The sequence below is a fragment of the Hypanus sabinus genome, chromosome 1, assembly GCF_030144855.1.
Source record: "Hypanus sabinus isolate sHypSab1 chromosome 1, sHypSab1.hap1, whole genome shotgun sequence".
Taxonomy (NCBI): domain Eukaryota; kingdom Metazoa; phylum Chordata; class Chondrichthyes; order Myliobatiformes; family Dasyatidae; genus Hypanus; species Hypanus sabinus.
Genome location: NC_082706.1, coordinates 138,985,611 through 139,011,243, shown reverse-complemented (window position 1 = coordinate 139,011,243; position 25,633 = coordinate 138,985,611). Strand labels below are relative to the sequence as shown.

The 25,633-nt window shown below is 39.1% G+C and overlaps 1 protein-coding gene across 5 annotated transcripts in view; it reads right to left on the bottom strand.

The window, feature by feature from the left end:
* The window catches only part of trappc8 (trafficking protein particle complex subunit 8), a 167,772-nt gene that overhangs the window by 22,152 nt on the left and 119,987 nt on the right, over window positions 1–25,633 (bottom strand). For all 5 annotated transcript variants that reach the window (XM_059977137.1, XM_059977153.1, XM_059977162.1 and 2 more), the window contains 6 exons: window positions 25,352–25,481; window positions 24,850–24,978; window positions 23,194–23,348; window positions 19,678–20,120; window positions 10,931–11,081; window positions 5,455–5,551 (listed from right to left, as the gene is read on the bottom strand). In XM_059977137.1, the coding sequence (XP_059833120.1) occupies window positions 5,455–5,551; window positions 10,931–11,081; window positions 19,678–20,120; window positions 23,194–23,348; window positions 24,850–24,978; window positions 25,352–25,481 (1,105 nt within the window). The remainder of the gene's footprint in view (window positions 1–5,454; window positions 5,552–10,930; window positions 11,082–19,677; window positions 20,121–23,193; window positions 23,349–24,849; window positions 24,979–25,351; window positions 25,482–25,633) is intronic.

Genomic DNA, 25,633 nt, shown 5'->3' with positions numbered 1-25,633 from the left:
AGTATAGGCCCAGTGCCATCAAACAGTTCACATACATTAACCCTTTCATTCCTCCGATCATCCTTGTGAACCTCCACTAGACCCTCTACAATACCAGTACATTGTTTCTCAGATAAGGGGCCCAAAACTGCTCATGACACTCCGTGTGGTCTGAGCTAAGCTTTACAAGGCCTCAACATTAAATCCCGTCTGCTAGCCTTGTGATTCATACACTAGAACACCAAGATCCCTCAAGTACTTCACTCACTTGCAGTCTTTCCCATTTAGATAATAATGTGCCTTTTGGGTTTCTCTTACCAAAGTGCACAATCTCACATGTCACCCACGTTAAACATCATTTGCCAGTCTTTTGACCACTCAAGACAATCTGAATACCAATACAGAATCACAACAGCCTTACCACAAAATATTTTTACTTCCACCAACTGTTATGTAATCAGCAAATCTGGATGTTGCACATCTTTTTTTGCCACAATATGTTTATTTGCATTTTAATACCATGAAATACAGTTTTTACCTTCCTATACTTTCTTATATTATTCAGAAAATACATAAGTTGCTGCATTAACACAACAAACAACACACACAAAAAACACGAAAAAATGCTTCTCCTATTTCAACAAGTGGTAATCTATATATTAAAAATGTGTAAAATTTAACAGGTATTTATAATACAATTCAAAAGCAATAAATAAATAAATTTTCTACAAATTTTGGAAGCTGCATTGTTTACAGAAGGTAATACTCTTTTAATCTTCTGTTAAGTCCAAATCCTTGACATAGTTAATAAAGGGTCTCCATATATTCTCAAATATCTGCTGTTTAGACCTTAACATATAGGTTATCCTTTCCAATGAGAGACTTCATAACATCTGCCTTATCCATTGAGTAGTGCTTGGTCTATGAGTTTTTTTCCATAATAGTGCAATACATTTTTTAGCATGAAGTAAGCTGAGATCTACAAATGTTTGTTCATTTTTACTGTAATTATGTTTCTGTAGGTACAAACCCAACAGAAAGAGTTCAGGGTCCAATGAAACTTGTTTTGAAATAATTTTCTCAATTGTAGTTCGTACCTCTTCCCAAAATGCTCCAATCTCTCACTACATTGCCACATACAATGAAACAATGTACCTCTGGCTTCTGTACATTTTGTGCATATGTCTGATATGTTTTTGTTGTATCCGTTTAATTCCACTGGTGTGACATATGTCAACATTAACCATTTGTACTGTATCAATTTAAGGCAAGTGGTTGTTGACTTGGTACGAGCATTGGTACAAGCTGTTTTCCACACTTCGTCCGAAATTTTAAGCTGCAAATTTTCCTCCCAAGTTTTCAATTTGTATTGTGAATTTTCAGACGAGCAAGATACCAGCAAATTATAAAATTCCGAAATGATACCCTTTCTCAAACTGTCCTTTATCAGAATTTTTTCCAAGTGTGAATGTCTGGTAAGTGTGTTGTTTTGGTTTACCTTAACGAAACTTCTTAGCTGGAGGTATTTGTAGCAATGTTTACTACTGAGGTTAAAGGTACACCTCAGCTCCTCAAAAGACATCATAATGTGTGAGTCTGCTAAATAAAGGTTTCGAATCATTTGAAGTCCCTTGGATTTCCATTCTTTAAATGTTGCATCTGCTCTTCCTGGTAAAAATAACTGATTGCCCCATATTGGACTATATTGTGATAATACATATGGTTCCTTTAAATTTTTTTTACATCATACCATACCTTTATCATGTGCTTTACAATTGGATTTTTAGTTTGCTTCTGTAATTTTTTAACTGTATCTGAGTATGTGTGTGTGTATATATATATATAAATAAAGGAAGAGGTAATTTTAGACCGTGAGATTCCATTTCTATCCAATGAGGAGAATCATTTGTTGAAAAATAGAACATAATAGTTCTCAACTGTATAGCCCAATAATACCACATGATGTTTGGACATTTTAGACCCCCTCGATCAAGTGGCAAATACAATAAAGATAAACAAAGTCTTGCTCTCCTACTGTTCCATATAAATCTCAAACATATCCTTTTGATTTTTGAGAACAGGTCTAAAGGTGGTGGCAAAGGAATATTTTGGAATAAATAGAGTAGCTTTGGTAGTATATTCATTTTTAGAATGTTGATTCTCCCAATTGCAGATATTGGTAGAGCCACCCATCTTTCAATTGACATTAATATCTATCATCAAGGGGTCATAATTAGCATTAACAATATGTTCTAACCTAGGCAGAATCTCTGCTCCCAAATACTTAAACTGTTGTACAACATTAAATTGGATTACCTCTGAAATTGGATCTCTTCTTTCATTAGTGTTGAGCAGTAATATAGGATTTAGTATTATTCACTTTGTATCCTGAAATCTCACCAAATTATTTAATTAGCTGTAGCAAGGTTGGGATCGATTTATTTAAATTGGATATAAATAAAATTATATCATCAGCATACAAGGCAATTCTGTGTTCTATCTGTCCTGTTGTTATTCCACAGAACTGCGGGTGTACTGCTATTGCTAGAGGTTCAATTGCCATTGTAAATAATAAGGGCGAGAGTGGACAACCTTGTCAGCAACCTTTACCGATTGTTATTGGTTTTGAAATGTTTCTATTTGTTAAGATTTCTGCTGTAGAATTTTTGTATATTACCTGAACCCATTTTATGAAGTTACTTCCACATCCAAATCTTTCTAAGACATTGAAAAGATAAGGCCATTTAACCCTATCAAAGGCCTTTTCCGCATCCAATGATAGAAGTGCTGTATCTAGTGCTTCTTTGTTATTGTGAATAATATTCAATACCCTTCTTACATTATGGAAACCTTGCCTTCCCATTATAAATCCATTTTGATCTCTACTTATGCTATTAGGCAGTAAGTTTTGTAAACATTTTGCTAAAATTTATAGATTATCTTAAGATCAGAATTTAACAAACTGATGGGTCTCATGTTCTTACACCTGTTGGGCAGTAAAGTAATCAAAGTGTTATTCATAGAGGGTAGAATGCCTCTAGAAACATTTCCAAAAGTGGAATTAGCAATTTATTCTTGAATTTTTTTTAATACAGATCAATTGGAAGGCCATCTGGTCCTGCCCTTTCTCCTGATTTCAAATTATCAATGGCGTGCCCAACTTCTTTGTTGATGTCTAATCCCAGATCTTCTTTATATTCCTTTGAGATATGTGGTATAGGTAGCTCTTCCAAAAACCTATTTAGGGTTTGCAAATTGATTTCATTTTTTGTATTATATAATTCTTCATAATAGTCTCTAAAAGCATCATTAATTTCTGTGGGATCCACAACTTCGTGCCTGTTGAATATGATGGTTGTAATTGATGTCTTAATTTCTAATTGTTTGATCTGCCATGCTAATAATTTGCCTCATCTGTTCATAAAATGATAGCTTTAGTCTAAGAAAACTAGAAGCAGCCCTAAATGCAGACATCTTCTCATATTCAGCTTTCAAAACTAGTTATTCTTTTTCCAATTGTGGGTTTCGGTTTTCAAAGACTTTTTCCTGGAAAGTCTTTATTTTGTATTCCAAATGTACTCTCTCCTCTTGCACCTTTTTTGATTTTGAGCCTGTATAACTGATATGCCTTCTAAGAAAAGCTTTAAATGCCTCCCACTTTGTACACGCAGATGTTTGTGTAGTATTAATTTCAAAGAACTCATCTGTTTCCCCAAATATTTTACAAATTCTTCATCTTGTAACCACTTGTGTTGAAAGTGCCATCTAGAAGAATCTTTTGACAGCTTTTTATTCTTGGCAACATGGTGCATGATCTGAGATCACAATATTGTTATAGTAGCAGTTCTGAATTTTGGTCCGTAATCCTGAGGAAATTAAGAAATAATCTATAGTCTGTAATGTACTAGAGTAACAAGAGTAGGTTTTGATATTTTGTTTCAATTCTCTCTATAATTTAATTCTTTGATAAAGTGATGAATAACTGTCCTACACCCGTTATGTGTTTGATCTATCCCTGTGGCCCTATCCATACTGGGGTTCAACGTGCAGTTAAAATCTCCTGCTATTATGTAACACTGCAAATGTTGATAAATTAAGAAACACGTCTTCAAAAAAACTAGGGTCATCTATATTATATTGTTTATAGATATATATATATATAAAAACAAGCTTACTAAGTTTAAGTTTTCAGTTAGTAGAGAACCTTGGATTATTAAATATATTCCCTTTCTATTTTTAATTACATTTTTCACTTAGAATGGGACTGTTTTATGAATAAGAATAACTCCTCTAGCCCTAGATGACAGTAATGCTGTATATCCACTACCCTGCCACCTCCTTTTAATTTTTATACTGTCCTCATCTAAGAGATGAGTTTCTTGTAGAAATACAATTTTGGAGATCATATCGTTTATCTTGTTCATGACTTGTTTAATTTTTGTAAGCTGCTGCAGACCTCTGCAGTTCCAAGAAACAAATTAAGATTTACACCTTCCAACAAAAAAGAATAGATTACCTTGCAATATAAGAATACATTTAAAGAGAAGCCTAACAAACCTAAATGATTGAACCCACATCCAACACAACGAACATGAACATATCTTTAATACAGTGAGCAATTATGGACCTAAAACTGATCTCTGTGGTACTCCATCAGTTATGGCCTTCCAACTATTTTATGAGATTATCCAGTTTTTAATCCATGCTAATACACCTCCAATATCTTGAGCTCTTAACTGATAGACAAGTCTCTTATGAGATACTTTGACAAATGTCTTTTGGAAATCTAAATACACTACATCATGTTTCTTTCTACCAATTCTCTCAATTACTTCCTCAAATAAGGACATTTACCAAACATGATAAACTTGCAGAAAATGCTGTCAACAAGGTTTAAATATAAAGGTGATTCGCACATTATGGACAGTGATACTTTCCAAGAAAACTATCCTCAAAGTTCTGCACATTGAAGCTTGTCATCTGCGCATGAGTTATTTGAAAATATAAATGTTTACTTCTGTTTACAGTTTTATTCTCCTAAATTCTGAAATCAAATTTTACTTCCGAAGGATTTTTTTCTCAAATTCTCATCTATTCTACCAAATGAAGAATCTCCAGCTGAAATGCAGACTTGCCATTTCACTCCATGGACACTGCCTGCACACCGAGTAGCTCAAGCAGTTTATTTTTACTTTAGATTCATCCACTTACAGTCTGTGTCTCAAATCTACTGCCCACCTACACCAAGGGCAATTCACAGCGGCAAGCCACTGACCTGAATATCTACAGCATGTGGGAGAAAACCAGGGAACCCCAGGGAATCCCACACTGTCACTTCAAATATGCAAACCCTACACAAGAGATCAGAACTTAAACTCTTACACTATGGCATCACAGCTCCACAAACTTCACTACCAGAATAATACAAAAACATCAAAAATAAAATAATTATACAAATAGGTAAAAATCACCAACCTTTATCTTCAGCTGGATTTATACATTTCTGTAGTTTCCAATGCTTGCTACAGCTCGACACCTGAATTATGTGGAATTCCCTTACACCTGCTTCACTCTGAAAGATTAAGCACCAATGTTAACATGATACTTACACTGTTTTTAAAATAAATGCCTATTGTTCACACCAGAAAATATGTAGATTTTTAGAACGGGGGCATATTTTCCATTTGCTTACTTTTCTCCCTTCAGGGACTATGTCCCAGAATTTCTCCCATTCCAGTATTTGGCCCATAAACCGTTCCAATTCAAATGCTCTTGTAAACTGATCAGTTTGAAATTACATGTTAATATTTTCACAGTGTGTAGATCAAGTTCCAAACCATTGTACCCAAAAACCACCAAAATTTTCAGTGCAGCTTGACATTTGTTCCCTCTCAAAAATTAAAACACAAACATGTAATCACAATTTTCTTTAAACTGCATTTGATGAGAAGACCAAACTCGTCAGTTTACAGAAGAAATATTCAGCTTCTCTCCTTCCACTTCTTAATCTGCTTAAAGGTCTTTTCTGGTATGCTAAGACTGAACCCATTTTTTTTTTTGCAGACTTTCCATAGCACTTTGGGCAAGGGGAATGCTTTCAGTCTGCTCTGTTTCCTTTGTGGTATGTTACAAAGGACGATTAACAATTTTAAACTATGGACAAATCTGACTAATTTTTCTGTGTCTGGATTCCCAATTCTATGCACTAATGCATCCTTTATTCCTCAAGTTAATCAAATTGTAATATAAAGCCAAAAGCACAATTTTAAGTTTTTAATATGTGAATACAGCTCCATGTAAGTGCTGTCCTAATTAGCTGAAGTTTCATGGAAATGGTTAAAAGTTATAAAAAGGATAAACTACCTGTTTACTGAGTAACAAATTATGTACTTAACAAAATACAGAATAAATTAGAACACGATCAAAACTTCTACAGCACTATAAAACTGAATATCAGTTCCTAATAGATTTTGACCAAGGAATTCATTCAGTGCACGTTTATGTGCTCTTTTGAATGAATAAGATGTAAATGAACAAAATTAGCACAGACAACTGGTGCAGATAGTGTTTCGCATAACACAGATTTTATAATTTTTAGACAGAATTTAGGATTTGATTTTCAATGAGTGAGTGGGCTAGTGAAGGAGTGGAGATTTGATGCTTTGACTCGAGCGGCTTCGACGAGAAGAGGTGGAGGACAAGCCTGTTCCCAGTTAGTCTTTGCAATGCCTCCTGAGACGGTGATGTGCCTCTCCTGTGAGATGTGGCAGTCTTGGGGGAACTCCCCTCTCCCGCAGAGTCACATCTGCCAGAAGTGCTTGTGGCTGGAGAATCTGGAAGACCGTGTGAGGAATCTGGAGCAGCAGCTGGATGACCTTCGACTCATAAGGGAGAATGAGGCGGTCATAGATGAGAGCTACAGGGAGGTAGTCACACCTAGGCTGCCGGAAGCAGGTCGTTGGGTGACAGTCAGAGGGGGGAAAGCAAAGGACAGTAGACAGGTAGTGCAGAGCACCCCTGTAGCCATTCCCCTGAACAATAAGTTTACCGTCCTGGATGCTGTTGGTGAGCAGGTGACCAACCAGGTGTGAGCCACGGTGGCAGAGCCTCTGGCACTGAGTCTGACCCTGTGGTGCAGAAGGATGGGACGGAGAGGAGGAGAGCTGTCATCATTGGAGACTCTATAGTCAGGGGAGCAGACAAAAGATTTTGAGGACGTGAGAAGGAAACCCATATGGTTTGTTGCCTCCCGGGTGCCAGGGTCCGGGATGTCTCTGATAGGGTGCATGACATCCTGGTACGAGAGGGAAAGCAACCAGAAGTCGTGATGCATGTACAACATCGGCAGGAAGAGGGATGAGGTCCTAAAGTGTGAGTTTCAGGAACTAGGCAGAAGGCTGGAGAACAAGACCTCAAGGGTGGTGTTCTCAGGATTGCTGCCAGTACTACATGATAGTGGTGGTAAGAATCGGAGGAGATGGCAGTTAAATGCGTGACTGAGGAGTTGGTGCAGGGGACAGGGTTTTAGATTTTTGGACCATTGGGATCTCTTCTGTTGAAGGTGGGACCTGTACAGATTGGACGGGTTACACCTGAACTCGAGGGGGAGCAATATCCTCGCTGGTAGGTTTGCTATCATGGGACCCGGAGCGATAGAGCAGTGAAAGAAGTGCATGGAGTAAAGCCAGATCTAACATATAGAGAGGCTTTGAGGAAAGAGCAGCAGAATAAAGAGTATAAAGGTAGTAAGGTCGAAGGGCTAAAGTGTGTGTACTTCAATGAAAGAAGCATCAGGAACAAAGGTGATGAACTGAGAGCTGGGATACATACATGGAATTATGATGTAGTGGCCATTACGGAGACTTGGGTGGCACCAGGGCAGGAATGGGTTCTCAATATTCCTGGATTTCAGTGCTTTAAAAGAGACGGGGGGGGGGGGGGGGGAGGGGAGGAGGGGTGGCATTACTGGTCAGGGATACTATTACAGCTGCAGAAAGGGTGGGTAATGTAGCAGGATCCTCTTTTGAGTCAGTATGGGTGGAAGTCAGGAACAGGAAGGGAGCAGTCACTCTACTGGGGGTATTCTATAGGCCCCTGGTAGCAGCAGAGATACCGAGGAGCAGATTGGGAGGCAGATTTTGGAAAGGTGCAAAAAATAACAGGGTTGTTATCATGGTTGACTTTAACTTCCCTAATATTGATTGGCACTTGATTAGTTCCAAGGGTTTAGATGGTGCAGAATTTGTTAAGTGTGTCCAGGATGGATTCCTGTCACAGTATGTTGACAGGCCAACTAAGGGGAATGCCATACTAAATCTAGTATTAGGTAATGAACCGTGTCAGGTCACAGATCTGTCAGTGGGTGAGCATCTGGGGGACAGTGATCACCGCTCCCTGACCTTTAGCATTATCATGGAAAAGGATTGAATCAGAGAGAACAGGAAAATTTTTAATTGGGGAAGGGCAAATTATGAGGCTATAAAGCTAGAACGTGCGGGTGTGAATTGGGATGATGTTTTTCCAGGGAAATGTACTATGGATATGTGGTGGATGTTTAGGGATATCTTGCAGGATGTTAGGGATAAATTTGTTCTGGTGAGGAAGATAAAGAATGGTAGGGTGAAGGAACTATGGGTGACAAGTGAAGTGGAAAATCTAGTCAGGTGGAAGGAGGCAGCATACATGAGGTTTAGGAAGCAAGGATCAGATGGGTCTATTGAGGAATCTAGGGTAGCAAGAAAGCAGCTTAAGAAGGGGCTGAGAAGAGCAAGAAGGGGGCATGAGAATGCCTTGGCGAGAATGGTAAAGGAAAACCCCAAAGCATTCTTCAATTATGTGAAGAACAAAAGGATGACAGGAATGAAGGTAGGACCGATTAGAGATAAAATTGGGAAGATGTGCCTGGAGGCTGTGGAAGTGAGCGAGGTCCTCAATGAATACCACTCTTCGGTATTCACCACTGAGAGGGAACTTGATGATGGTGAGGACAATATGAGTGAGGTTAATGTTCTGGAGCATGTTGATATTAAGGGAGAGGAGGTGTTGGAGTTGTTAAAATACATTAGGACGGATAAGTCCCCGGGGCCTGACGGAATATTTCCCAGGCTGCTCCACGAGGCAAGGGAAGAGAATGCTGAGCCTCTGGCTAGGATCTTTATGTCCTCGTTGTCCACGGGAATGGTACCAGAAGATTGGAGGGAGCAAATGTCGTCCTCTTGTTCAAAAAAGGTAGTAGGGATAGTCCAGGCAATTATAGACCAGTGAGCCTTACGTCTGTGGTGGGAAAGTTGTTGGAAAAGATTCTTAGAGATAGGATCTATGGGCATTTAGAGAATCATGGTCTGATCAGGGACAGTCAGCATGGCTTCGTGAAGGGCAGATCGTGCCTAACAAGCCTGATAAGAGTTCTTTGAGGAGGTGACCAGGCATATAGATGAGGGTAGTGCAGTGGATGTGATCTACATGGATTTTAGTAAGGCATTTGACAAGGTTCCACACAGTAGGCTTATTCAGAAAGTCAGAAGGCATGGGATCCAGGGAAGTTTGGCCAGGTGGATTCAGAATTGGCTTGCCTGCAGAAGGGAGAGGGTTGTGGTGGAGGGAGTACATTCAGATTGGAGGGTTGTGACTAGTGGTGTCCCACAAGAATCTGTTCTGGGACCTCTACTTTTTGTGAATTTTATTAATGACCTGGATGTGGGGATAGAAGGGTAGGTTGGCAAGTTTGCAGACGACACAAAGGTTGGTGGTGTTGTAGATAGTGTAGATGATTGTCGAAGATTGCAGAGACATTGATAGGACGCAGAAGTGGGCTGAGAAGTGGCAGATGGAGTTCAACCCGGAGAAGTGTGAGGTGGTACACTTTGGAAGGACAAACTCCAAGGCAGAGTACAAAGTAAATGGCAGGATACTTGGTAGTGTGTAGGTGCAGAGGGATCTGGGGGTACATCTCCACAGATACCTGAAAGTTGCCTCACAGGTAGATAAGGTAGTTAAAAAAGCTTATGGAGTGTTAGCTTTCGTAAGTCAAGCAATAGAGTTTAAGAGACGTGATGTAATGATGCAGCTCTATAAAACTCTAGTTAGACCACACTTGGAGTACTGTGTCCAGTTCTGGTCGCCTCACTATAGGAAGGATGTGGAAGCATTGGAAAAGAGTACAAAGGAGATTTACCAGGATGCTGCCTGGTTTAGAGAGTATGGATTATGATCAGAGATTAAGGGAGCGAGGGCTTTATTCTTTGGAGAGAAGGAGGATGAGAGGAGACATGATAGAGGTGTACAAGGTATTAAGAGGAATAGACAGAGTGGACAGCCAGCGCCTCTTCCACAGGACACCGCTGCTCGGTACAAGAGGACATGGCTTTAAGATAAGGGGAGGAAAGTTCAAGGGGGATATTAGAGGAAGGTTTTTCACTTAGACAGTGGATGGTGCGTGGAATGCACTGCCTGAGTCAGTGGTGGAGGCAGATACACTAGTGAAGTTTAAGAGACTACTGGACAGGTATATGGAGGAACTTAAGGTGGGGGGTTATATGGGAGGCAGGGATTGAGGGTCGGCACAACATTGTGGGCTGAAGGACCTGTAATGTGCTGAACTGTTCTATGTAATACACCACTGGCAGCAGGAAAACAATGTTAAGGTTTTCTGAAGCAAAGTTCATTCAACTAGTCAAATTATCATTGCAATAATTGCTATGAATCCTGACAACCACAATGGAATTTAAGTCTGAGCTAAGTTGATTGGGATGTTAAACATAAAACAGCACAATATTTATTTTGTGTTTTACACACTTGAAATAGAGCTTCAATTCTTTCTTTGGAAGGCAGCTTATTTTGATATTGATTTTTTTCCGGTATCCATGAAAACTGCAAGTAATAAATTAACCAAATTTCTTCATCCATTGACAGTTATGTTCAAAATCCCAGTGCATATTTAATGAAAACTCACTGTATTAATATTGGCAACATCCAGAAACACTAGGAGATTATCAATGTCGCTCTTTGCTTCAGCATCAAGGGCATTACTTCTGCATGCCATAGCTCTCACACTTAGAGAACGGCTTGTGCATATTATCGCTGTGTGTCTCAGCACTCGGTGGCTGTGGGCAGAAAGGCAGAAGTTTCACAATGAAATTTCATTTGAAGATGCATTGTACACAATACTTTTACTTTTTGGTCAGTGTGTGGCATACTGCACAGAAACAGCCCACACAGTACAAATCATCTGTACTATTATTTAGGTCTGCATCTTTCACCTCTCAATAACCCTAAAGATTTATCTGAAAAGTTTTGCTTAAGAGTAATCAGCTCTATTCCTCAATGAAGTACAGAAATCGAAGTGCCAATTCTACATTCACTCATCCAGCAATCCTTAAATTTATTCTGCAATTACTTCCAACTGCATAGATTCTGCTACTCAAAGTTAGAAATTTTGATTCAGGACATCTTGTTTTTAATTCCCTTCACAGCTTCACCACCCTGCCCCCCGCCCCCGCCCCCACCATCTCGTATGTACAATCAACCAGCTCTAACCCTCAACACCTCTAAAGCATTTCCCAAATCTTACCTAATCTCTTGCTTTCTTTATCTGTCTTTATGAGTCTAGAGGCTGAAGCCTTTTGATCATGGTTTTTAATCTGCCTGGAACACTAACTATGACAACAAGTCTTGCTTTGGTGCTTTGCACTTTTTACTTGTACACAAAGATACTGCCACATTCAAGGACCTGAGGGGAATGAAAGCTTGAAGGCAAAGTGACATTTTACAAAGTTGGCAGTTTTGATCATAATTTGCAATGTACCATGCAGAAAAATGTGGTCAGTCAGCATTCTGTTACAAATAAAGATGAGGAAGCAGCTGACTGATTCAAGCCTGTGTTAGGTAGAAGCTGGGGTTTCTTGGTTTCAGAGCGGTAGTGTAGAATCACAAACACCTAATACGTATAATTAAACTTTTTCAATTACATATTCTCAGTCTGGATCATTTCCCACTCTGTTGCAGTTCACGTGCCCTCAACCTGCACCCCAACTTCCACATACTTCTCTCCATAAACAAGAATATCAAAAAAAACTTTGCTGGCCAACACCAGATCCCCACCAAACAATGGCTCGATTGCTTAATCATGAAAAACAACCAGTCCTAATTGGACTCTATCTGTATTTTCTCACTGCTTGGGAAAACAGTTAAAATAATCAAAGAGCACTCCCATTCCAGATATTCTCTCCCAAACCTCCATTGATTAGAAGATACAAAAGCCTGAAAGCATGTACCACCCGGCTTCTATCCTGCTGTTATTAGAACCTTGAATACACGATAGACTCTTGACTGCACTATCTGGGACATGCCCTCTTCTTATTAATACCAGTGGGGAGGTGATACAGGAGCCTGAAGACAATGTTTCAGGACAGCTTCTTCCCCATGGCAGTTTTCAGAAAGGTCCACTATCAAATTACTCCTTTTATTTAACTCACAGCAAGCGAGTTAAATAAAATTGAGTTATGTATTTCACAGCAAGTTCTGTCTTCGCACTGTACTGTTGCCACAAAACAACAAATTTTTTTACGTTATACAAGTGTGATAATAATCCTAATTCTAACAATCTATCTCTTGGCCTTAAACTTCACTGACTGTAGCAGAATGCAATACATCCTACATTCTGTAATTGCTTTTCCCTTGTACTACTCCTGTGTACTGATGTGATAAAATTATGTGTGGATGGCATACAAGTTTTTAAACTGTACTGCTTGTACAACAATTTTGAAATTCTCAAAGTTGCTTTCAGATCCATGCTTTCACTGCTGCCTTCATCTAATCATCTCGAGCTCTATAGTTACTCCTCCAGTACATCTTACCCTCTCTCCTCATTGACTTCTGACTCCTCGCTTTCTAATGCTGATGAAGGGCCTGAGTCTGACTATTCATTCCCCTTCATGGATGAGGCATAACTTGGTGAGTTCCTTCAGCACTTTATGAGTTACTGAAAATGCAATTGCCTCTCCAAACCCACTTACTCTCAAGACAATTTAAAACCCAAGCTCTTCAAGTTATGTCTCAATTTCTTTACATGGCTCAGGGTCAATCTTTTGCTGCTTGTTCTTCTGCAATTTTAAAAGGTGCTATGGTGGGTGCTAAATGTGGTGGAGAATGGAGAATCAATGAATTATTTCTGCTGGACAGAGACCAGCATCAAGGACATCCAGTACATGCAGAAAAGCACAGCCACAAAAACAGTTACTTTCCCCAACCAGAAAAGCTGATCAACACCTCCACCCACTAACCTGCCACCTTATCATTTCCTGTCAAAGTCACTTATGCACAGACACATCATTTTGTGGACATACAGTGGTGCCAGAAAGTCTGTGAACCCTTTAGAATTTTCTCTATTTCTGCATAAATATGACCTACAATGTGATCGGTTCTTCACACAAGACCTAAAACTAGATAAAGAGAATCCAATTAAATAAGCAATACAAAAAGCATTATACTTGTTCATTTATTTATTGAGAAAAATGATCCAATATTACATGCATTTGTTGGAAAAAGTTATGAGCCTTTGCTTTCAGTTACTCGTGTAACCCTGTACAGCATTAACTTCAGCCAAACTTTTCTGGTAACTGTTCATCAGTCCTGCACGAGGTTGGAGGAATATTAGGCCATTCCTTCTTACAAAACTGCTTCAACTCTGGGATGCTGGTAGGTTTCCTCGCTTGAACTGCTTGCTTCAGGTTCTTCCACATTTCGATAGGATTAAGGTCAGGACTTTGACTCGGCCATTCCAAAGTGTGCAATTTCTTCTGCTTTAACTATTCTTTGGTAGACTGACTTGTATGCTTAGTGTTGTTGTCTTGCTGTACAACCCACTTTCCTGAGCTTCAGACCATAGATACCCTGACATTTTCCTGTACAATTCAGAACTCAGTTTCATCAATGATGGCAAGCTGTCCTGGTCCACCAGCCCCAACCTATCCTCTTTCTCCTCCCTTACTCCGCAGTTTAGCGGGCAAGTTACCCAACTCCCCTTGCATTAAGAAATAAAGGCACAGACATTGTCTAAACAGGGAGAAATTTTTTTTTAAAAAAAAAAGACGTTTCAGGGGACTTGAAGCCATCATGCAGGATTCCCTAAAGATTAACTTGCAGGTTGAATTGTTGGTATGGAAGGTAATTGCAATGTTAATATTCATTTCAAGAGTATTAGAATGTAAGAGTAGGGATGAAGATGCCAGACGATAGTGAATCTGGAATTCTGCTCCTGTCTTACACACACTCATTTATCATTTACCTCTAACAAGCGGTAATTCACAGAACAACAACACACACAAAATGCTGCCTGGCCTGCTGTGTTCCACCAGCATTTTGTGTGTTGTTGTTGTTTGAATTTCCAGCATCTGCAGATTTCCTCATATTTGCTCTAGTAATTCAGAGTCCAGTTACCCTCCCAGCATGTCCTTTGCATTCTCTTACCTAGACAAGACTGCATATCAGACTATTTTAATTAGTTCCCGGACAATATTCAAGCCTCAGCCAGTATTTCCCACATTCTGCATACTCATAAGACTCTGACCAAGGGGCAAAGAAAAGAACTGCCAACAGAAAAGAATGTTCATCAATAATTTCTAATAGCCAACCACTGCAATTTGTTCGAATTGGCCTGTTGTAATCCATCTGCAATGATGACTCATATTTTCCTCTGTCCAGATGCCAAACTCTTCCAATATTGTTTCACTTCAGGTCTCTAGCAACTGCTGTGTTCTGTATCTTAATTGTCACATTTTCCTTCTCCAAACTTCTCTCATTTATTCCTTCACACAGACCAGCTTTGATACACAGGTATTCATCACACTCTTTGGAACCATTAGTTCCCACTCTTCTAATAGGAACTAGTGATTATTTGTGTCGTGCAAGTAATGCAAATCTACATTAATTTGTTGATGTAATTTCTATTCACCATGCTTGAAATCTACTGCTGTTAATTTTCATTCCATTCATAACCTGAATATGTATGCCTCTGGTAATAAACTTGAACTGCCTGTATAGTCCAGTCACAGCATAAAAAATTTCCATTATAGGTCATGGAGTCTGTCAGAACCAAGAATAAATTGGACCATGTTTCATTTATATTATGAACATAACTAATCTGTGTCACCACGTGAATTTGGCAAAGCCACTGAATTTTGAAGTTTGATGTACAGATCACAGATACCTTAGGTATTTTATTAATGAAAAGCAATTGCTCCAGAATGCTAATTTCACAAGTGATGAAACTATGGAATGATGGTATCAAGAGCAGTGCTCATTCAGAACAAGAACAAAAATTAATGCAGTTCTCAACCGAATATGTTGACCATCCCTTTGCCCAATACTGTCAGCTCATTCAGCAGTTCTGTTTTCTAGATTACAGTGCCTGAAACCTTGTGTCACTAGGACAGAAATTATTTGATAATCTGACAAATCTGTTGGAATTATTTGAGGCTAGATTAATGAGTTGGTGGATGTTAATTGATTTGGATTTTCAGGTCTTTGACAAGATGCCACACACAAGGTTGCTAAACAAAGTAAGAGCCCATGGCATTGGAAGCAAGACAGTGGCATGGACAGAAGCCTAGCTGACTGGCAGAAAGGAGAGAGTGAGGATAAAGGGGTCTTGTTAAATAAAGATAGATTCTACAAGGATCTGTGTTGGGACAACTTTTCACTTTATACACTCAGATGAAGGAAATGATAGCACTGTAGCCAATAAAAACACAAAATGCTGGCAGAACTCAGCAGGCCAGACAGCATCTATGGGAGGAGGTAGTGACGTTTTAGGCCGAAACCCTTCATCAGGAGTGAAGTAACATGGGATGGTCAAGGGGGGATAAGAAGTGGGGGGAGGGATAAAATAGAGAGCTAGGAAGTGATAGGCTGGAGGGAAATGGGCTAGGGGGAGGGTGGAGAATTATGGAAAATAAAAGAGAACCAGACTAAAATAATAGATAGGGATGGGGGAAAGGGGTATCAACGGAGGTCTGTGAGTTGGATGTTCATGCCGGCAGGTAGGAGGCTGCCTAAGCTCTAAGCACTGTGGCCAAGTTTACAGACAATACCAAGATAGGCAGTGGAACAGGTAGAGTCACAAAGGCAGGGTGCCTGCAGAAGCATGTGACAGGTTGGTAGAATGAGCAGAGGAATGGCAGATGGAATACAGCATAGGGAAGGGTGGTATTATGCACTTTGGTAGAAAGAGTATAGGGATAGACTATTGTCTGAGGAGAATTTAGAAATATGAGGTGCAAAGAGACCTGGGAATCCTAGTTCAGGATTCCCTCAACACTGGCTTGCAGGTTGAGTCGGCATTAAAGGCGGTAAAGACAGTAAAAGCAGCAAATGTAATGTTACCATTATTTTGATGGGACTAAAGTCAGAACAACAATACAGAAACAGACTCTTTTGTCCATTTAGACTATGCTGAACTACAGTTCTGTTTAGTCCCTTCAAATTTTACATGGAGCATAGCACTCCATACCCCTCCCGTCTATGTACTTATCCAAATATCACTTAAATGTTGAATCAAACCTGCATTCACCAGTTCTGCTTGCCTTTTATTCTAAAAGGAACATACACACTCTGTACTTAAATTTTACTTCTGAAGGCCTTCAGAGTTCTCGGTATGCCTTTGCCGGCCCCAACCCATAATTAGAATCTTAATCCGAAGACCAGACCTATGCTTCTTCAAATTATCTTGAAACCAATAAAAGGATGTACTGTTGATGCTTCATTAGGCACGGATCAGATTCCATTTGGAATACCGTGGGCTTTGTATTAAGATATGCTGACCTGGAGAGGACCCTGATGAGATTCATAAGAATGATTGCAGGAGTGAAAGAACTAAAGTATGAAGAGAATTTGATGACTTTTGGGCTTGTACTTGTTCATGGTGGGGTGGGGGCAGGGAGAGAGAAGGTAGCGGAACACTTACAAGACTGCTTTGAGTCGGTGGACTGGTTGATATTCAGTGATTCATCTTTGGATCTGAACGAATACACTATAGTTGCCACTGAATGAAAATTGGAAGTATGGATAGAGTGGACAAGAGGATATTTCCATACTGAATATCTAAGATAGCACTGATAAGTGGCAACTTTTTGTGTGCATCTCCGTTTAGGACTAACACAGCTGAAATTCACAGTCACAGTCAGTAAGCAACATTGTTTTAAGACATTTTAAAAATCTATCAATCCTGAAAAAAAAATCGACAAACTCCAGAAAACAGACACAGGTCACAAGTGCAGTTCTACTTTAAGAAAACATAAGTGGGGAAGGTGTACTGGTCTAAAGACACGACTGAAACGCAGAGGCCTTGGACCCCAACCCCCACTACGCCTGACTATCCTGTTGTCTAGTTGCTGGAAAATACAACTGAAGAACTCAGAGCAAAATCACAGTACCAGAGGGACATTAGGGATTGCTGTACACTTTGCTTGCCTCTGATATTTTGCACATAGCAAGGCAGCCTGAGGGCTTCACCATTCTCTACAAAGACAGCTCAGTTGAGTCTTCTGAAGGTAGAGGAAGAGTAGCATGCTTCATGATTAACTCATTGTGGTGCACAAATGTGATGGTTGTGTCATTCTGCTCACCCAACCTGGAATATTGAGCAGTTAAGTGTCATCCATTTTATCTACTGAGGAAGTTTTCTGCCATCATCCTGGTAGCGATGTACAATACACCTCAGGCCAACGTCCAGCAGCACTGGAGAAGCTGAGGACCATGATCAGAGTCATGAAACAGCACATCATGATGTGCTGTCTCCCTACCACTGCAAGAGATTTCAAACAGGTCAGCTTCAAGAAGTCTCTGAATAACTACCACCAATATATCACCAGTAAAACCAGAGGAGCCAACACACCTGATCATTGTTATCCCACCATCAAGAAACTTTGGTAAGTCCAATCATTTGCTGTACTTCTACTCCCGGCAAAAAGGCAGAAACTAAAGACCACAGCACCAGTGGTGGGGACCAAGGTATGGTGAAGGGAGGCAAGAGGAGCACTTACAGGACTGCTTTGAGTCGATGGACTGGTTAATATTCAGGGACTAATCTTCAGATCTGTATGAAAAGTACAGGTCACAGTTGTCACCAACTTCATCAAGACCTGAGTGGATGTGCACTCAGTACCTTTGAGAACATACTGGATAAACCCAAACCAAAAACTGTGGATGAACTAGAAGATTTGGAGTCTGCTGAGGGCTAGAACTGTGACATTCAAACTCAGTGATTCATAACTATAGAAGTAGTAAGTTACGATATACAGAAGACTATTTTAAGAACAAAAAAAAACCCAGTTCTGATTGAAGTTAGAGATGGAATCAGATGCTAGTCAGCTCTGGCAGGGTTTGCAGGTTATTACTTCCTACAAAGTGAAACCTAACATCATGAATGACTGTGGTGCTTCATTCCTAGATGAGCTAAGCGCCTTTTATACACGTTTTGAAAGACTAAAAAAGCTACCCTGTGCATAACCCTCCAACATCTGGTGACCTGATAATCTGTCATGGATGCCAAAGTCAGAACAGCTTTCATGAGAATGAACCATTGCAAGGCTTCAGATAGTGTACCTGGTAGAGCACCGTAAACCTGCAAAAACCAACTGGCTAGACTCTTTAATCTTTCACATGCCGGAAGTTTCCACCTGCTTCAAAAGGATGACAATCACTCCAGTGCCCAAGAAGAACAGTGTGATCTGCCTCATTAATTACTAGTTACACTCACATCTACTATGAAGTGCTTTGAGAGGTTGGTCGTGGTTAGAATTAACTTCTGCCTAAGCAAGGATCTGAGCCCAATGCAATTTGCCTATTGCCACAAAAGGTCTACAGCAAATGAAATCTCACTGGCTCTCCACCTGATCTTGGATCACTTGGACAAAAGCAATACCTGTGACAGGTTGCTGTTCATTGATTACAGCTCAGTGTCAACACCATCACACCCTCAGTACTTATCAATGAGCTCCAAAATGTGGGCCTCTATACCTCCCTCTGCTACTGGATTCTTTACTTCATCACCAGGAGACCAAAGTCAGTGCAGATCAGAAATAACATCTCCTTGCTGACAATCCACAATGGTATACCCAAGGATGTGTGCTTAGCCCTCGGCTCTACTGTCTACACCCACAACTGTATGGCTAGACACAGCTTAAAGGCGTCTTTAAATTTGTACGACGACACAACTATTGTTGGCAGAATTTCAGAAGGTGATGAGAAAGTGTCCAGGAGTGAGACTTATCAGATGGTTGAGTGGTGTCGCAACAACAATCTTACACTCAACATCATTAAGACCAAGGAACTGATTGGAGGGGAAGTTGAGGGGGAAAAGACAAAGAAGCACAAGATCCTGCAAAACGCAAGGCTATGGGATGTATCACTCATTTTAAATAGCCTTTACACATTAATGAAAGGCACACAGATAAAAAAGATATAACCTGTAGCAAAGTACATATCTACAGGATCACAAGAAAAACATAAGAAATGAAACATTAGTTTCTGGTTAATCAATTAGAAGCTTATCTTTAAAACTGGAAGAAAAGAACTTTGAAATAAGTTTAAAATATACTTATATGATACTTAACATTGTAAATATAAACTTTTTAAAATTACCAGTTCCAACAGATTTATGTGAAATATGTTTCACTGGTAGAAAAAAATACGGAAACTCACCTCAGTTTTGAATGTGGTTTTGTACTTTCGTAGTAAAATAAAAAGTTTATTTCATGTACTCCTTCATCATCGGGTCCACGCAACCACATGGGCAGCTGCACAGAAGCCCCTGGTAACAGTACAGTGTCAGGAAGAGGCACATCAATTACCCACTGTGGATTTCCAGAGTCTACTCCAAAGTCTACTGGGGAAACTGAAGACGTGATGGCTGAGGATATGCCCGCACAGTCAGTTATAACAGTCTTGTAAGCGCTACAGTTTTCCGAACCAGTTGGACTTGATGGCGTTAATGCTGCAGTTTTACACCCAAAGGAAAAGAAGTCTGGGTCCTTGCATACAACTTTCAATCCAGTAAGTGGGCACTGGCTTACATTCACAAACTCCACGTAAGTTTTTCTCAATTCACCACAAAGCAATCCAGTGGGAAAGTTAATGAAAAATACCTGCCAGCACAAAAAAGGTAATATAAATCAATGATATACATTCCAAGATGCACAAATATCACAGCACTTATCAGCTTAAATCAAAGATAAGGGCATTCTCTCTTTTCCCCACACCTAACAGACAAACGATACAGAAGTCTGAAAGTACCATCAGGCTCAAAGGCACTATCTATCCTGCTGTTAGAGAAGACTTTTGAACAGTTCCCTCATACAGTAATGTGGACTCTTGACTGCTCAGTCTACATCAGCATGGCCTTGAACCTTACTGTCAACACTTCACTTATAACACCTTAATTCTGAATTTATTGCTTTTCCCTGTACTGTTGTAATGAAATTATCAATATAGATGGCATGCAAAAAAGATCTTCACTGCACCTTAATACATATAATACTAAATCAATTTACAAAGAAACTTCAAAGTTCGTTAGATGAAGGAAATCAAAAAGTAGAGTCAACAACCCCACAGAGAAGCAGCCAGCACATCTGAACTGCTCAGAACTTCTATTTTGTTTTTACAAGGCATTAGATCTTTCTCACCTTCATCTAAGTCTGTCAGATGTAATGCTGTAGTTGCCCCATAATGTGTGTTATTACAGGTAAGAACGACATTGATAATCCCATATTTGCTGAGCTACAGATTTTAAAAATACTCTGCTGCAGTATTTCATAGATGCATGCTTTAAAGTTTAGCGTCCTTTCTTCTGCAGCTTATGGCAACAATAAACTGCAACACATCACACTGAAAGCTCCAATTGCCATTTTTCAATCCAAAGTGTATCATATTGTGGCAGCGGAGATTTGAAGGACACAGCACAAATTAACTTCAGTCTTTTGAATCTGTCTTTTCTTTCTCTCAATACTGGCAAGTAAAACAAACGTCAAAATGTATAGTTCAATTTTCAAAATCATAAAAGAACTGGATGAAAATAATTGCAATTATTCAGCAACTCAAAATATTTGTTTGACAATGTCTTTGAAAGGTTGGACAATCCATTTTTTTTACTGCTTCATGGGGTCAGCAGTTACAGGCATTTTCCTGACTTTTGATGGTTAGTCAAATCAGATGTTAATAGACTAGAGCTCATCCTTTTGAAGACAAGCACCATGTTTTTCCATTTAGCTGTTCCAGCTAATTTATTAAATCTTCCTGATGTATAGTATTCCAAGCCCACTTTATAGCAGCACTTAACTAGCAAACTCTGTAATATGTCTTCAGAGAAAGCACTGAGCTGGAGTGATCTGTGAGCAACAGGCCTAGATTCCTCACTGGCCTCTGGTCACCAAAGAGCTGAAGTTCAAAGGAATTATACAGAAAGAATTATTTCAGAACAATGAGAGGGGATCTTATAGAAACGTACAAAATTTTGAAAGAGATAGATAAGATAGAAGTAGGGAAGTTGTTTCCATTGGTAGGTGAAACTAGAACTAGGGGACACTGCCTCAAGATTCAGGGGATAAGATTTAGGACAGAGATGAGGAGAAACAGTTTTTCCTAGGGAGTGGTGAATCTGTGGAATTTTCTGCCTAGGGAAGCTATTGAGGCTTCTTTACTAAATATATTTAAAGATACAGTTAGATGGGTTTTTACATAGTAGGGGAATTAAGGGTTATGGGGAAAAGATGGAGCTGAGTTTATGGACAGATCAGCCATGATCTTGTTGAGTGACGGGGCAGGCTCAATGGGCCGGATGGCCTACTCCCGCTCCTATTTCTTATGGTATTAAGGAAACTAAAATTTAATTTTACTTGATATATACACTGAAATAAAGCCATTTACCTTTTCAGTTCAGGATGGTGATTCCAACTGAATGAATGGCAGCGTATTATATATGCCAACTATAGTTGAAATGCAGCCAGGTCCATCCTGTCTGCCAATCAGGGTATTTGTCCTAGCACTGATGTACACATCTCTTCCAATCAAGACAATTTGATAATTTTAACTTCTCAAATCCATAGAGCAGATACTACCTCAACAGGATATTTGTATTTTATAATATTAGCTCAACACCCAGTCATTCAACACATTACTCACTTCCTGTTTACATTCAACTCTCTATGAGCTCCTCCAAATGTCAATTTCCTCTCCATATAATCTAGTGCAAGTTGTTTTTATTTTTACCTTTCTACTTTATCGTTGACAACCACTACATTTTTAATGTTATATATCAACAGTTGTACCATGGTTGTAACACGACAGCATTGAAACTTGAACTACCATATTATAAATAAAATACAGTTTTAAAAATGAAATTAGTCATACTCAGAAGTACCGCAAATCATAAACATTTGTCCTGACAAAGAGTTTCAGCCCGAAATGTTCAGTTTATTCTACTCTACAGGTGCTGCTTGGCTTGCTGAGTTCCTCCAGCAGTTTCTGTGTTGCTTAGAAGTGCAGCAGCCTATCCAGAACTTTAGCATTTAAATTCAAATTTGAATGCTTAAAAACATAAACAAGAGCTGAGGAGGACCAATAAGGTCACTCAAGCCTGCCCTACAATTTTTGAATATCATTGCTGATCCAATCGTAGCTTCATTAGTACTTTTTTGCTCTCTCTACACCAATCCATTTCCTTGCTGTTTATATATGTGCCAAATTCCATCCATTAATGCACCACTTTTGTAAAAATGTCTAATATTTTCCACTTGGAGTTGATCAATATCACATTAAATTCAGAGATCATGTAAAGTATATAATGTTAAGATGATAATAAAAGGAACAAACTAAAACTCTGAAAGTTGACTCCTGGTTCAAGGATCCTAGAGCTTTCATTCCCTTCACACATTGTGCCACCATGTAGCAGCGCCATGAGAACTGATTTCAAAGGAGCAAATACCATTCAACACACTACAGACTTATCAGATAGACCATTGCCACTGCTGTATTCAGAATAAAGTGGCATGAACCTTGTCCCAGATCCTTAATTAATGGAACACTAAAAATGTTTTAAGATAACACTTCAAGGCAGATTATAATTCCACATTCAAGTTGCAAACACAAATATGAAGAAAAGTCTTTTAATTCTGGAGAGTGCAAAGTTGATAATCAGTGTTAAAATTATACATAGACCTGTACCTCTAACAAAGGCATTGCCTCCGTGATGATGGGATCTAACCGCCGATCTGATCCATACTTCACAGAAGTTTTCTCTTCTTTAGTGTAATTGAGTCTAGGTCCCTGGATTTCCAGATTTTGGCGACCTCTTACTGATAACCCATGAGGAACTTTACCTGAAATATTTTTATAAGGAAAATGAGTTTGGATGCTTAGAAAAAAAAAGGCCACATTAACATTCCGTAAAATAGGAATTATTTCTATATGAATGGTAAATATTTTAGAACAGTATAACATAGTTGGTGACTATTGGGACCACTGCATCTTTAACGAAGTCCAATGAGTGTGACATTCTGCTTTTATGCTACAGCCTTGCAGCTATTTGTTTTTCTTTCAACTATTTTCAGGAGCAGGACAGTGGAGCTAATTGGAGAGTTATTTCAAATAGCTGCTATAAAGATAACTGGCCTTTCTGCATGACAATGTACGTTTCTTAAATTACTCATTAGAAATTAGTAATTTTACATAGTTACACTGTAAAGTAAATTTCACATTTTACATAAGAGTGATTAACAAACTTGATTCTAAGTGCACAGATGGAAGCTGTGAAATTGTATATCGATTTGTACAGATATAGAGAAAGCAGAGCAATGGGGCAGTTTGTATAACTTCAGAGAGTTGAATTAGAGTGGTACTTTTCCGAGGCATAACTTAAGATCACATTGTGGCAAGATTTTAAATGGTGCTTCTGGAAACATTATAAACTGAGTGCAAGTATTTCCCCAAAGCTATGAGAAAACTGTATTTACTGGAAAAAGTTATTTATTTTCTCTCCTTCCCAGTTCTGACAATGGACTTTCAGCATGACATTATAACTCTTCCACCGTATATATTGCCTGACCTGAGCACTTCTTGGATTTACAACATAGGCAGTTTATAATTGACTTTCACTTGAAGCTGGTTATGGTTAAATCAATTGAAAATGACAAATATCCTGGTACATTTAACCTTTAGAAAACAAAGCAGGAGTTCAGTGGGGCAGGGGGAATATTCATCTGGAAAGTTCTTTCCAAGCATGGACACAATGACCATTTCAGTTCTAAATGGCTCCACAGAGGGCTAAAATAAATTGGTTGAGAAATTAAACTGACAAACTAGCACACTACTGATTAAGGACCAGTTATTGTGAAAGCAAAAGCCAGCCTTAAAATAGCACCGGGGGGGTGGCGTGGGGAGAGATGGTCAGTCAATGTTTTGGGACTGGAAATGTCTGATCTCCATTTCCCTCCTGAGATGTTTAACCCACTAAGTTCCTCCAGCAGTTTGGTGTTGCTCTATATATTTCAGCATCTACAGTCTCTTGGTTCTTTAATATAACCATTACTTATTTGGAAATTTGGATCCATAATTATAGTTGACTTTCTGCAATCGTCTTCAACGTGTTGAAGAATAAATCTTATTTCTAGCAACCAAATAGCACAACAGCCCCCACTGTCCCCCATATATTACAAGAACATCATTCAGTGACTTAGCTGCTAATATTAGAAAAATATTGGGTGAGGCTAAAGTAGCAGTCAATCTTCACACATGTAAATTGAGCAAAACTGCATCACAAAAACATAACCGATCCCTGCATAGCACAATCTGCTTGCTTTCCACATGCACTCCCCAACTGACCTTCAGTCCAGCTTAGCCCATGGTAATACTCCAGTTGATCTGTTGAACTGGATTGTTGGAGGTTATGAGTTGTTTGCGGCTTGATTCCAGATTTTGACAAGTAAGGGCTGCTGACATTGAGGCAATTGGCTGCAGGAACAGGTTAAACAGGGGGAATTGGCACAGTCTTCACTAAAGCAAAATTGAAATAAAATGCTCAAAACATTGAACAACTCAGGAATTAAAAAGAAAAGGGGACTAATATTTCCAAAATTTTCAAAGTTCTCCCCCAACCCAATCTGGCAGAAATTGCCCAGCAATTTCTCCAATTTACATGACCAGCATCTGCAGAATCTTGTTTTACAAGTCTAAGTATTCAAATTATTGTCCTTGGTTTTACCATGTTTGTCATTGACCTTGTCTATTCTACTTTGCATACATTATTTGATTCTTTAAATAATATTTTGCAATTTATTTCTAATATTCATTGCAAATACAGAAACAGACAAATAGATCATCTCACCTGCTGCCTGCGGTCCAGGACCAGAGTCCATTCCATCGTGTTTAGCAGCTGGCAGCACTGTGCTGAGATTGTAAACAATTCCGAGAATGTGCAGCTCTCCTGTCTGGCAAGGAAGTAGCTTTAGTCTTGCCTAAAGAAAAGGCAGAAATTACTTCAAAATGCATCATTGAGACTAAAACACTTGCTAATTTCACAACTGTCAATAATTTTATTTCAGATTTTAAGATTCAAAGGCACTTTTCTTTTGCATTCAAGAGTCACAATTATTTTATAGTGCAGCAT